We start from the raw sequence: 14,624 nt of genomic DNA on the forward strand, positions 1-14,624 counted from the left end.
TTCCCCAGTATAATGAAAAGCAAAGTTTCGATAGTTACCAGAATAGTTTGTCATACCAATTTACCCTTCAAATTGATTTTGTAGTTTAGTGAGAGAATAAAACTTACTTTAAATTTATTGATAACTTTCTTCTGCTATGGAATACAATTTTATTCATACAGAATTAGTAAGTAAAGTTTACCAATTTCTTATATTCATTAGTAAATTTTCTCTAACCATGCAGAAAAACATATTTTAAAAGTTTCAATTACCTAAAAAAAAAAGAGAGAGATTACTTATATATCCACAAATGTTTGTCCAAGTTGTTGAGAAAAAATTATCAGGTAGTAACTTGTTTTGCTTACCCTGTGTTTTAGACATTCATCCTTTAAAATATAGCTATTTTAAATCTGTTTTGTTTCTATGGAGTGACTGCAAAGAGCTTATTTTGTTATCTCTTTAAAGCCCACAGTTTATTACAGAAAGGAGATAGGGCATGGAGGAGAAAATTATATTTAGGAAACTAAGGTTCTGTAAAGGAGAATGGCTGTGATTATAATTAACTTTCTGGACTTTAAAAAATCTGGTCTAATTTTTTAATCTGCAAATGTCAAATTATAATTGGGCTAAGACACAGGATGGTAAAGTTTGAAAGATATGATCAGTATCAGTCATTTATTGACTTCTTAATTTGTGTAAATCATTGTGTATAAGAATATACAAAGATTAATAAATGAACTAATTTATTTTTATTAGAAAAATTCTTTTAAGATTTTTACTAGTTTATTTAGAAGCCATATACTATAAACATTTCCTGATGGGAGTTCAGAGAACTATATTTATGTAATATTAGTGAAACATTTTGAATGTATAGTCTACTTTTTTAAACTGACATTTTAGTTATTAGACTACAGAAAAATTGAAACTTACATCAACAGAAGCTGAAATGTCAGGATGCAGTTTTTTTTCCCAAGATACAGATCTAAAAGCTGTAATCGATGGACAAAGAGCCTACTTATTAGTGTCTATTAGGAGAGACTTCATAGGTCCAGATAGGTCATTTAGCTGGTAGGTAGTCTGAACATACACCTTCTCAGGGAGAGACCATGAGCTACCATGTGGGATTTGAGGGTCAAGATTTCGATAGTTTGTCAGAATAAATCTGAGACACTGACTTTAATGAAGGATGGAGAGATAAGAAATTAGTAAATGTAAGTAGATTAGAGAGAGATTACTTATATATCCACAAATGTTTGTCCAAGTTGTTGAGAAAAAATTATCAGGTAGTAACTTGTTTTGCTTACCCTGTGTTTTAGACATTCATCCTTTAAAATATAGCTATTTTAAATCTGTTTTGTTTCTATGGAGTGACTGCAAAGAGCTTATTTTGTTATCTCTTTAAAGCCCACAGTTTATTACAGAAAGGAGATAGGGCATGGAGGAGAAAATTATATTTAGGAAACTAAGGTTCTGTAAAGGAGAATGGCTGTGATTATAATTAACTTTCTGGACTTTAAAAAATCTGGTCTAATTTTTTAATCTGCAAATGTCAAATTATAATTGGGCTAAGAAACAAGATGGTAAAGTTTGAAAGATATGATCAGTATCAGTCATTTATTGACTTCTTAATTTGTGTAAATCATTGTGTATAAGAATATACAAAGATTAATAAATGAACTAATTTATTTTTATTAGAAAAATTCTTTTAAGATTTTTACTAGTTTATTTAGAAGCCATATACTATAAACATTTCCTGATGGGAGTTCAGAGAACTATATTTATGTAATATTAGTGAAACATTTTGAATGTATAGTCTACTTTTTTAAACTGACATTTTAGTTATTAGACTACAGAAAAATTGAAACTTACATCAACAGAAGCTGAAATGTCAGGATGCAGTTTTTTTTCCCAAGATACAGATCTAAAAGCTGTAATCGATGGACAAAGAGCCTACTTATTAGTGTCTATTAGGAGAGACTTCATAGGTCCAGATAGGTCATTTAGCTGGTAGGTAGTCTGAACATACACCTTCTCAGGGAGAGACCATGAGCTACCATGTGGGATTTGAGGGTCAAGATTTCGATAGTTTGTCAGAATAAATCTGAGACACTGACTTTAATGAAGGATGGAGAGATAAGAAATTAGTAAATGTAAGTAGATTAGAGATGTTATTCTTATGGCAACTTACTATAATTGCCTATTGTAGTTGCACAGCTATCACATAAAGCTTCTACCCATAAAATACTATTTCTGGTGGAAATGATCAGTTCATTAGTTTGAATTGATAAAACTTAAAAGTTCTTTTTTCTCCCGGTGCATTTAGTACATTATTCTGTACTCTATACTCATATTGGTAGAGTTCAGTAAAAATTTATGCAATTAAAATGTGAGATCTTCTATCTTTGTGTGGTTTTTTTGTTTGTTTATTTAATAAAATCTTCTGTGGAAGAAGGAGATAGAGAGTGATAGGCACCCCCCAACAAGGTCTTCATGCTGTAATCCCACCCCCAGCCACAGCTGGGCAGGATCATGAGTTTGTGCTCCTGGAGTACAAAGGGCAAGCATGAGGCATGAACCTGGGACCTTCCCATATGGGTTCAGTGTCAAGGAGCATCACATTACAACTGTGCCACCATGGCTGACTTGTTTTGTGTTCTCAGTGGTTGGAAAGGTTAGATGTGTATGAAGTAGAAGTAAAAGAGTAGTACCCTTTCCAGTACTAAGATTCACTGAGACTAAACAAAGAATAGACTTCTGAAATGGATATAAAACTGCTTGAGCTTACATTTTGCCAGATTGGGTAGAAGTGATCAAATAGTGTAGGAAGTACCCAGAAAATATTGTACTAGAGGCTTGTATGATCGAAGTTTTAATATAGTATGATAGTATCTACATTATGTCAGTTACTTTTTATCCAGGAGTTCATGTGAATCCTTTGTAAGAAATGGTAACTATAGGAACCAGCAGACATACTCTTGTATTTGAATTGCATGTTTTCTCTACTTGTCTTTGAGTGTGTGCATGAGATCTTAGGTATACCTTATAGGTTTAAAGCCCCTTGGGCTCCCTAAAACTATTCTAGGTTGGAATGAATAGAGAACCAGGAACTAATTTCTCCTGGATATTCAGTACATTGAAATTAAGTGGTAATATAATTGGAATGACTTTTTTACCAACAGAATGTAGAGCTTTGTAGGATTTGGGGGCAAGGGGTAGTAGATCACTAAGTATACTGTTGCCTATGTGTATATTACCTTTTAGACACATAGCTTAAACTGTCTGTTTAGATGAGTCCATTATATACAGTTGTATCTGAATTCCCAGCGGACCCCAGGCTCTAATTAAGAGAGAAAATAAATGTGGGGTATAAATGTTCCTTTTGAGAACAATAGCATATTGTCATGCTTGTAGCAGACAACCCTTTGGCCTTCTGTTTTAAGGACGCCTATGTGAAGGTTATTTGCTTAGTGAAAAACCAGGGCTCAGATAGGAAAATTCACAATGATGCCACTGACAGTGTAAATAGACAAATGACACATTTTAGTTGCTTTGGGAAGTGTAGAACCATTTAACAGATACTTAGTGCTCTGAGAGGTCTTGCTCTTGAGAAGCATGTGCTATTGTTGGGGGCGAGGTACATACTTACTTGTAAAACACATGTGTAAATATTACACATTTACCTGTGAAATATTAAGCAATAGTCTATGATAAGGAATACTTAGGTTAAAAGATATTATGTATCAAATCATATGTACCGAGTTTTATATGTACGGAGTTTCAAGGTTTGGGGAGGAAAGCACAATAAGCTACTGTGGTACAGGAAAGCTTTAACAAGGAGGTGGGAATTGAGTTTGACAGATATTTACTGAGTGCCAACAATACATAGAGCGTCATACTAGATATTGCAGACATGCGATAGAAGAGGTCATTCTTTTTTATGCCATTTCTGTACAGACTGTTAAGGGCTACTGCATTTATTGGGTATCTTTATTGTTTTTGTATTCTTGATACTTCATATATGACAAGCACTCAGATGTTTGTTAAATGCATGGTGAGCAAGGTTATGGTCCCTACATATAATCTAGTTGGATAAATGTACAGATAATTTTACTTCTAGGAAGAGTAATAAGTTTGAAGTTTTCTGGATATTTCTAAGGCAGGAATAATCACCTCTTTTAGGTAATCAGGAAAGGAATTACAGATGAGGTCATATTTGAGATTGATCTTAAAGAAACTATGATTAAAGTTGTCTTAGCAGTGGGAACAACATCCAAAGCATGAGGATAGATTTGGGAATGGTCTACCTTGTCAAGGTAAGGGAAACTGTTAGGCTGATCACTGGTTTCACCCAAGATGTATATAGTCTTCACATTTCTGTGAGCTGTATCTCAAGATCTTTCCTACTCGCTCAGTTCAAGAACACAGCTATAGCATGAAGTTTTCCCTCATAAAACATCTGTTTTCTGGTTACTTCATTAGACTATCTCTTTTTTAAAAAGTTTGTTTTATTCGTTATCATACAAGCGCAAATGGAAAAGGGAGAAAAAAAAGAAAAGAACCGCCGGCAGAGTCTGAATCAGCAGTTCTTCTCTAGCCTCCAGCTTCTCAAGATCTTGAACCTGAACACGTGTGCTCAAAGCGTTAACAGTCTGACTCAGGAATCTGAATCGGTTTTGGCAGTGTGGCTTTCAGCACTGCAGTCCAGATCAGTACTGATTGCGCCACTAAGCTGAGCCAAGAGACTGTCTCATTTTTTTCTTCATTTTTAGGACCACTTGTTGGCTTTCTTTCTATAGGCATATTTAACTAAACAAGGGGGGGGGAGGAGCTAATACTTATGAAGTATTATTTACTATATGTTAAATGCCAAAAACTTTGCATGAATTAATTCATTTAATTCAAGACAACTCCACGAGAGGTTAAGGAAATTGCCCGATGTTATACAGATAATTTAGAGTAGAATCAGGCTTACATTATTTTGTATAAGTATCTATTGAATACAAGTTGAACAACAGTTTTTCTGAAACCTGAAAATTTTATATTACTTATTGAATGTCTTAAACTTAGAGGACCATTGGCACATAGTAAAAGTTAAAAGAGTTAAATCTAGGGATGGCAGGGTTTTCTTGAAATAAGACCTTATGATAGGATTTATTTTTCTTCCATTTATTGAGTGCTTACCATGAGTGAGATATTATTTCAGAATGTAACAATATTGCAAATAACAAAGTTCCTATTTTGATTTAATGGAGAAAAAAAAACAAAAACTTGCAGAGAACAAGTGAATTATTTAATAACTTGAACTGGTGGAGATGTTGAGAAATGATCAAATATGGGGTATTTCAGAGATGGAGCTGATAGGACGATGGGATATGTGAAAGAGAGGGATCAAGATGATTTCTAAGGCTTGATTTTACCTGCATTACTTTGTGAATAGGTGCCATTAAATCTGTAGTCGACATTTAGGTTGAGACAGAGCACAGAATATACTTAGGAAATGCCCACGGCTGTTCCATATCTAAAGATCCTGTGGAACTCCTGTAAAGATCCAGTCAGAGGTATCTGGGATTCTCAGCTGGTTCTAACATAGTAGTGACTTATCATAGTTGGAGATGTTGAAGCCAGTTAGTTCCACCCATGGTTCTTGTTTAATACATCCTTAGCATCTGTTGAAGACAAGCTCATTCCCCCTCCAGCTATATAGCCTGTCTTCATTTTCATGTCTTGCCATTCTCGCACACTGAACTGTTAACATCTGCACTCACTTGATGCCCCACTACTATCACCACCAAAAACGTAACTAAATCTCTTTCATTATTTAATTCAAAAATGAGTACTGTTACTTCCAGGAAACCTTTTCTGATCCCAGACCCACTCTATTCCTAAATCAGAGTTAGTGGTCTTACAACACGTGCACAAATACACTATATATGCTGCATGAAAACACTGTTCATAACACTTTTTAAAAAGATTTTTGCCATAGGGTGTTTGTACTTATTGGAAAGAGACAAACAGAGGGAAGGTGGGAAATCGCCTTACAGGGGGGAATGGATGGACACACTCACAGTCCCTTCTCCATTCTCTTCTCTGGATTTTGGGCCACCTTGCACATGTTTTTCAAGCCACAGGGACTTGAACCAGAGAATTGACCACGTGGAATCCAGCACCTTAACCACCACACCACCTGCTGGCTCAACATTTAACTATTCTTTTTTATATGTCTGTAGAATAGAGAAGGGAAAGTATTAATATATGCAGTGGGGAAAATGATGAATCTAAAGGTACAGAAGCAGATTTGAAGAGGGGAATAAGAAAAGAACAAAGAAGACTATGAATCAAATATGTAGTATATAAAAAAATACAGTATCAGTTAAGGTTAGAAAAATGTCTTTTGGGTCCTCAAAAGAATTTCAAAGACTAAGCTGCTATTGTGTTCAACACTATATGCTACACACCTAGAAATACCAGCGAGTTTTTTAAATACCGTGACTTGCACAGACTCAGACTAAATCAGTTTCTGGAGATGGAACCCAGACTTAAAATTCCCTGGGTGATGTAAAAAATAGCAACTACCGGGACCAGCAATTAGCGAAACGGCTATGTCGTTGGACTTCCATGTTGTCAACTTCGATTCGAGTCCTGGACCCGGTGGCTTAAACTCACACCGGGCGCGTGTGCATACGTGCCCAAGATCCCAAGAGGAGAATGGAGGAGAAGGGATTGCTGCGTGGCCATCCCTGTGGGGTGATTTCTTGTTTTCTGTCTCTCTTTCTCTCTTGCTGGTACACGCCCTATAGCAAAAACCTCTCCCCCCCAAAAAAAAGAAAAGGAAAGAAAAAGGTAGCAATTACTATAAAAGGTTGAAGCCAGTATTGCTTGCAAAATGGCATTGAAATAGGAGTCAAGGAATATGATCATTATCTTTTTTACTTCTGATTATGGGGAAATTGCTTAATGCCTGGTATGAGTTTTCATCTCTAACGTGGTTGAATGATCTCTGGTCTTTTCAGTCCCTAAAATTCTTTTAATTTAATGAAGGAAATTGCATAACAAAATAATTTTATAGGGGAAGTTAATTAGTCAAGTGCAGGACAGGTTGGAGATGAGAAAACATTGATGTATAATGCACCAATTAGGGCTGTTCTTTTTAAGTGAGGGCATGACAGTGAGTTTCTAGGGAAAGCTGATTATTTTAGGAATGGAAAAGGGGATGCTTTAAACGTTCTTGCATGCATTAGGAATATCTTCCCCTCTCCTTAGTAAATATTTCAGAGGGTTTTATTTAAGTATGAGTATTCATAGATTTGGTTACTATGATTGAAATTTCTATAGCTTGTTATTAATATTGTTTTTCTTTACAAAAGATTGAGTAAAGGTTGGCACATCTTGTCATACTTTTTTTTTTTTTTTAAGAGGTTTTTGCTAGGATTGCTGCGTGGCCATCCCTGGGGTGATTTCTTGCTTTCTGTCTCTCTGTTTCTCTCTTGCTGGTACACGCCCTATAGCAAAAACCTCTCCCCCCCAAAAAAAAGAAAAGGAAAGAAAAAGGTAGCAATTACTATAAAAGGTTGAAGCCAGTATTGCTTGCAAAATGGCATTGAAATAGGAGTCAAGGAATATGATCATTATCTTTTTTACTTCTGATTATGGGGAAATTGCTTAATGCCTGGTATGAGTTTTCATCTCTAACGTGGTTGAATGATCTCTGGTCTTTTCAGTCCCTAAAATTCTTTTAATTTAATGAAGGAAATTGCATAACAAAATAATTTTATAGGGGAAGTTAATTAGTCAAGTGCAGGACAGGTTGGAGATGAGAAAACATTGATGTATAATGCACCAATTAGGGCTGTTCTTTTTAAGTGAGGGCATGACAGTGAGTTTCTAGGGAAAGCTGATTATTTTAGGAATGGAAAAGGGGATGCTTTAAACGTTCTTGCATGCATTAGGAATATCTTCCCCTCTCCTTAGTAAATATTTCAGAGGGTTTTATTTAAGTATGAGTATTCATAGATTTGGTTACTATGATTGAAATTTCTATAGCTTGTTATTAATATTGTTTTTCTTTACAAAAGATTGAGTAAAGGTTGGCACATCTTGTCATACTTTTTTTTTTTTTTTAAGAGGTTTTTGCTATAGGGCGCGTGTGCTCGCCAGATAGATGGAGACAGAGAGACAGAAAGCGAGAAATCACCCCCTAGGGGGGATGGCCACGCTGCAGTCCCTTCTCCTCCGTTCTCTTCTCGGGATCTTGGGCAAACACACACACGCGCGCCTGGCGTGAGTTTAAGCCACTAGGTCCGGGACTCAAACTGCAGTCGACTACATGGGAGTCCAACAGCATAGCCATTACACTAACCGCTGGTCCCGGGCTTATCCGTTTTTAAAAAGGGGCCGACAGGGTATTTATTGTATTTTGTAAAGCATATGTTTGTTTATAGTAATGAATGTGTAGAGTGGGTAAAACTGACAAGTACAAAGATGAGAGAAACACAAAGAAAATGAAGAGACAAAATTAAGAGATACAGAAAAAAATGTTTGAAGGGAGGAACATTGAAAAGAGGGGAAAACAGGTGAAAAAAATAGATGAGAAATGTTCTAATTCAGTAGGCACTCACAAGGGTGCTAATGGACAATTGGATTGGACTCCCATAGTGCTGTCATCAGAGAACGATTGAAGTTAAAAGATATGAATTCTACACTTGGTTCTTTGTTTCACTTCGGAGAGATCAGTTATCTAAGACTCAATTTCTTATCTGTAAAATGTGAACATTGGGCAGGTGATCTTTAAGAACCCTTCTGGCTCTTTAATTGTACTCTCTATCTTAGTGATCAGTGACAATAGAAAACACATTCCTGTGGGAAATTTGCAACTATAGCTGACTTTAGGACAGCATTATATGGGGAGTAGAATGTAAGCTTCCTACCTGGGAGTCTCTTTTGTCTTGTTCACTGTTGTACCTCCAGCAGCTACTGCAGTGCTTGTCACATGATAGGCACTCAGTAAATGTTGAATAATGATGTGGGAAACATTTTGGATCACCTAGAGGTCCTAGATTAAAAAACGATGTGCATGGGAACCAGCAGTTAGCGTAATGGCTATGTCACTGGACTCCCAAGTAGTCGACTGCGGTTCACGTCCCAAACCCCGGTGGCTTAAAACTCATGCTGGGCGCGTGTGTGTGCGTGCCCAAGATCCCAAGAGGAGAATGAAGGAGAGGGATTGCGGCGTGACCATCCCCTCTGGGGAGTGATTTCTCGCTTTCTGTCTCTATGTCTCTGTCTGTCTGGCGAGCGCACGCGCCCTATAACGAAAACCTCTCAAAAAAAAAAAAAAAACAAACGGTGTGCATGAGGGAGAGAAAAGACTTATTGGTTTCTTGTTCTATTTTGTTCTAAATTCAGTGAAATTAGCCTCAGATAGTGGCATTTTCATGGTCCCCAAAAATATAGTGACTAGACATGCATGTAATGACTAAAGCAACATAATCCAGCCCAGTCCCCTTCAAGTATCTTAAATAATGCAGAGCTAAACTCTGGTCTTCACGGAATTTGAGTGAAAAGAGCATACGTAGTCTGTATTAGCTGTATTGAATTTGATTCCTTGACACCATTTAGTTAGAACAAAGTAAGGCTACAAAAAAAGTTCTACCAAATTCAAGATATATTTTGAAATCTTAGTGATACTGTTACTCCTAGATTAGAAAGTGATACATTATTATGCCAAAAGACAAATCTTGTAAAGAATTTAAAGAAAATATTTATGGCATCATAGAATACTCCATTTATTTGGAGATCATGGTTTCAAAATCTTCAGGTCTTTGAAATTTCTGGTCCTAAAATTAGATCAAAGGGTAGGGAGGGGTCATTTTATATTCTTACCACTAAAGTAAGTCTTACTGATTGGCCCTCACTCTATCTTACCACTTTTATTTAACCCCTAGTAGAGATTAAGTTGGGTTGAATGTGCCATTCCTTAGAAGGCCACAAATAAAAAAAAAAAAAGAGTAAATCAGAAAGTTGGAGGAGAGGAGGCAAAAGTCCATTCATGGATAGCTAAGATGATAGCCTAAGTGACAACCATATATTCTAATTTTGAAAGATGAAAAAGAAAAATAAATAAACATATAGGACAGTAGTTATCTACGATAATAATTCTAGATCACTAAGAAAATAATTTATATTTCATATAATCTCAATAAAAGTTAGGTATGTCATAATTTTTAAATAAGTTTATTCAAATTGGTTACACTTTTATGTTTTGTGTCTGAGTAGTAAATCCTTAGTAGTCTTAGTATTGGAATATGTCTGTCCCTGTATCTGACTAATATTAGATACATACAGGGTCATTATACTTTAAAAACTTATTAAAATGTTAAATTTTTTTAATCTTACTGCTATATTAGGTTGAATTATTTTAACAATCACTGGCGTTTTATGTGAAGTTCATAAAAAATTGTAATGTTGAGAAATACCTAAAAATAATGAGACTTTTTAAAAATGCATTTTAAAAGGATCATACAAAAATGAAAAGCTACTTCAGGAAAGTGAATTAAATGTTTTTCTGTGTACATCAGTTGTGTCTTAAACATAAAAGCACACAAGATTGCAAAATTTCTTAAAGGCATATACAAACACGTCTTTAAGAAATTTGAAGTAGTATCCATTAGTAATATTGTAACATCTTGTTAAAATTACTGAGAGACATAGTTTTTTAATATATATAAAATATACACATGAAAAAAGAGGAATATGATGTAATATCCATTCATTATCTTAAATTTCAGACTAGAAGATATTTTTGTGAAAAATCACAATCCATTTGGAGTAAAATTGAAAATATCCACATAAAGTTTGCATATTACATTAGGTCATTTAAATGTTTTTAGTTACCAACTCCAGAAGATGGATAACAATTTCATTCCTCATGGCGATGAATTTCCTTCTGAATTTTGTTATTAGGTGCACTAGGCCTTCCAATGAGGGGGATGAGCAACAATACCCCTCAATTAAATCGCAGCTTATCACAAGGCACTCAGTTACCGAGCCACGTCACGCCAACAACAGGGGTACCAACGATGTCACTTCACACACCTCCATCTCCAAGCAGGTATTTATTGATGGACCAAAATGTTTCTTTATATATAGAGTAAGCAAGGTTTTAATTTTTAAAATAAGGAAATTATTTCATTTTCTGGTACAGTGCCTTTCACTGAGGAGAGAAGTACTTATGCTTAATTTTACTTCATTTTAAACTGATAAGAATAGTACAAGATGTTTTTATCCTACATCTAGCATACTGGTTGTCACCTGGATGGGTGTCAAGGGTTAATCATCTCCTGAGGAACTTTTTCAAAAGCCACCTCTCTTCCTCAAAGGAGAATGTGCAATTTAAAATTACTCCTCAGATAATTCTTATCGCTCTCTCATCACACATCTACCACTCTAGTGAGAGTAAAATAAAACATGGGTTAGATTATGCATATTATAGTGAAGATGATAGAATGGTATACACTTGGAATGAAAATATTATAAATGGATATGTGAAGTATATTTGTATTTTATGTCTTAGTCACACTAGTAGATCTTGTAGATATCATCTTATAATTGTTCTATAATTTCCTCCTTTTTATTTGCTTTGAATCTTCAAAAAGCTAGAATAACTAGATAAGAAATTATTAAAAACTAGGAATGTAATTTCTAAGTGTATTTGAGATTCTAGAATTGATTATTTATAGAGAATTTGAATGAATGATTTTAGAGAGCTTATTTAGTATAATGGACTTCTTTTTCAGGGGTATTTTGCCTATGAACCCTAGGAATATGATGAACCACTCCCAGGTTGGTCAGGGCATTGGAATTCCTAGCAGGACAAATAGCATGAGCAGTTCAGGTTTAGGTAGCCCCAACAGAAGCTCACCAAGCATAATATGTATGCCAAAGCAGCAGCCTTCTCGACAGCCTTTTACTGTGAACAGGTAAGATGTTTATTGATACTGTGTATAATTGTCTTTTTGAGTATCCTCAAATTTGCCTTTTCATACTCAACACTTCTTAAGTCTTGGCTTCTCATAAATGTGTTTCATCATGTGTTTGTTACCAGTGATTCTATTACACATCACAACTTTTACTTCCCCCAAATCAGTTACATTTTAGAAAGCGCATCGAAACTTTTTGTTTTGGTTGTATTGTTAGAAAAGGATTGTTCTTGGATTGCTATCAGGCAAATTTTCGGTCATATGTCCTTCCTTTATTAAATAAGCTTGGCCACTTATCTGGTAAGAGTTCTAAGCTTATGAATAGGACTGGAGACATGTATGACTATTACCACCTTGCTTTAGTTATACAGGCCGAGTAGCCTTTATTAGAAATGTTTGGGAACAGAAAAGTTGGATTTGGGATTTTGGAATATTTGTACGTGCATAACAAGATAGTGTGGGGATGGGACCAAAGTCTAAAGTCAAATTTTATTATTTATTTACACCTTAAACACATAGCCTGAACGTAGTGTTATACAGTATTTTTGTATTACAGCGTATTGAATGCAGCCCATCACTTGAAGTCAGTGTGGCACTTCCCACTTGTGGTGTCATGTCAGCACCCAAAACTTGGATTTTGGAGCATTGCAGACTTTTAGATTGGGGATTTTTGTCCCATCCTGCAAAGATTCAGTTGTGTGCTTTGGAAACTTACTAACCAAAGACTTTTTAAAACTATCTAGAGTTTTTAAACAGTATCATGTCCAGAGATTCAAATAAAAATGATGAACTTTTGTGTTAGGTTTTTTAGGCTTTTTGGGTGCTATATATGTGAATTATGTCAAAAATACAGAACTTCCTTATAAAAATATTTTTTAACCTTAATTGCCTCTGTGTGGATGTGTGTGTGGATGTGTGTGTGTGTGTGTGTGCGCACGCACACACACACATATATATAATTAAATGGGGGACCATAGAGGAAAACATCTATTAGGTTGTCAGGAAAGTCACAGTGTATTTTTCTATGCACAAACGTGTCAGGACTTCCCCAATGACCCAGTAGTTATCATACCCACTCAAGTCACTTTCTTCTACTCAGTACTTTTAAAATCTGAATTAAAATAATTTTATCAGCATTTTTCTAGTTTAATCTTCATTCCATAAGTGCCAGTTCTTACTTTCATTTAGATATATGGGTATTTCTTCTGTAAATTTACTATCCTTTTAATTTTGAAAAAAGTTATAATTTGTAGATTATCAAAATTCTCAAGCTATCAAGAAAGCTAGATACCTTTCTAGCCATATACTACTTTTTGAGTTTTATCACATCTCTGCCTTCTTCTCATAGCATTGCTTATTGAATGTATTTAAATTTTTGCCTTTCCATATTTTTTTACATTTTATTTTTTAAAAATACTTTGCTTATAAGTTGTCATTGTAACTTGAATCTCTAAAATTCCGCTCATTTCTACTATTTTGATTAAGTGGTATTTATTGTAAAATACTTTATTTAATCTCTTAGTACTTACTCCTGCTGGCGACTTACTTCTGCGGGCGACATACCTTATCAAAAATTGGCCATACTTTCAGATTTAGACAAAAACCAAAAAACTCTGCCGTCTTCAAAAAAGATTAACTCTGGGGACCAGCAGTTAGCGTAATGGCTATGTTGCTGGACTCCCATGTAGTTGACCACGGTTTGCGTCCTGGACCCGGTGGCTTAAAACTCACTCCGTGTGTGTGTGTGTGTGTGTGTGTGTGCGTGCCCAAGATCCCAAGAGGAGAACAGAGGAGAAGGGATTGCAGCGTGGCCATCCCCCCTGGGGGATGATATCACTTTCTGTCTGTCTCTCTCTGTCTGGCGAGCACACGCGCCCCATAGCAAAAACCTCTCAAAAAAAAAAAAAAAAGATTAACTCTGCTAATGACATTGATATACTAACATTTCTTTTATCAGATTTTTGACGTTAAAGATGGTAGTTTATTTTTAGAATCTTTGTCAAATACATAACCTTATTTATGTATTTGATTTATTTTAATTTGACCAGAAAGGGACAGAGTGAATGAGAGAGAGAGAGAGAGAAAGCCACCAGGTCTGGGATTCGAACCGCAGTTGGCCATGTGAGAGTCCAGTGCCCTTAACCACCAAGCCACCTGCCAGCCCCCTTATTGACATTCTTAATTAATTGGCCTTGCTTTAAGTTCAGCCTTATCTCCCCCACCCCTATGCTTAGGCTTGTGCAAAAAAGGGAGGCATTGGTAACTATTTACAAAATACCAGTTGTTCAGTAATTCAGAATTGAGTTCATTAGAGAAAGATTTTTCTCTCTTTTAAGTTAATTTAGATAAGAATGGTGTGTTTTAGGACAAAGAATTCAACTAAAAACACCATTTAATTCAGGTCAACTAAATATTGTCAGTTATGTCTTGCTGAACTTTGGTAAAGGAGGCAAAGATGAATATGATATGGACTCAGTCCCTAAGGATTTTATATTCTAGTTAGAAAATACAGACACTAACAGAAAAGATCTGTTATGAAAAGGAATGACAGTAGTAAAGCTAGAAAAACAATTACTCAGAAAGAACAGTATTATACTAACCTGCATATTTTTGAGGTTAGGTACTTTTTGTGTTGATAGTACCCAGTAAACTGGCTTTCCAAGTACATAA

The 14,624-nt window shown here is 35.4% G+C and overlaps 1 protein-coding gene across 7 annotated transcripts in view; it reads left to right on the forward strand.

Annotated features, from left to right (window-relative positions):
• Positions 1 to 14,624, forward strand: part of CNOT2 (CCR4-NOT transcription complex subunit 2) — a 119,116-nt gene that overhangs the window by 80,593 nt on the left and 23,899 nt on the right. For all 7 annotated transcript variants that reach the window (XM_006146175.3, XM_027770922.1, XM_027770919.1 and 4 more), the window contains 2 exons: positions 10,939 to 11,086; positions 11,772 to 11,954. In XM_006146175.3, coding sequence (XP_006146237.1) covers positions 10,939 to 11,086; positions 11,772 to 11,954 — 331 coding nt within the window. The remainder of the gene's footprint in view (positions 1 to 10,938; positions 11,087 to 11,771; positions 11,955 to 14,624) is intronic.

The sequence above is a fragment of the Tupaia chinensis genome, unplaced genomic scaffold, assembly GCF_000334495.1.
Source record: "Tupaia chinensis unplaced genomic scaffold, TupChi_1.0 Scaffold000168_1, whole genome shotgun sequence".
Taxonomy (NCBI): domain Eukaryota; kingdom Metazoa; phylum Chordata; class Mammalia; order Scandentia; family Tupaiidae; genus Tupaia; species Tupaia belangeri.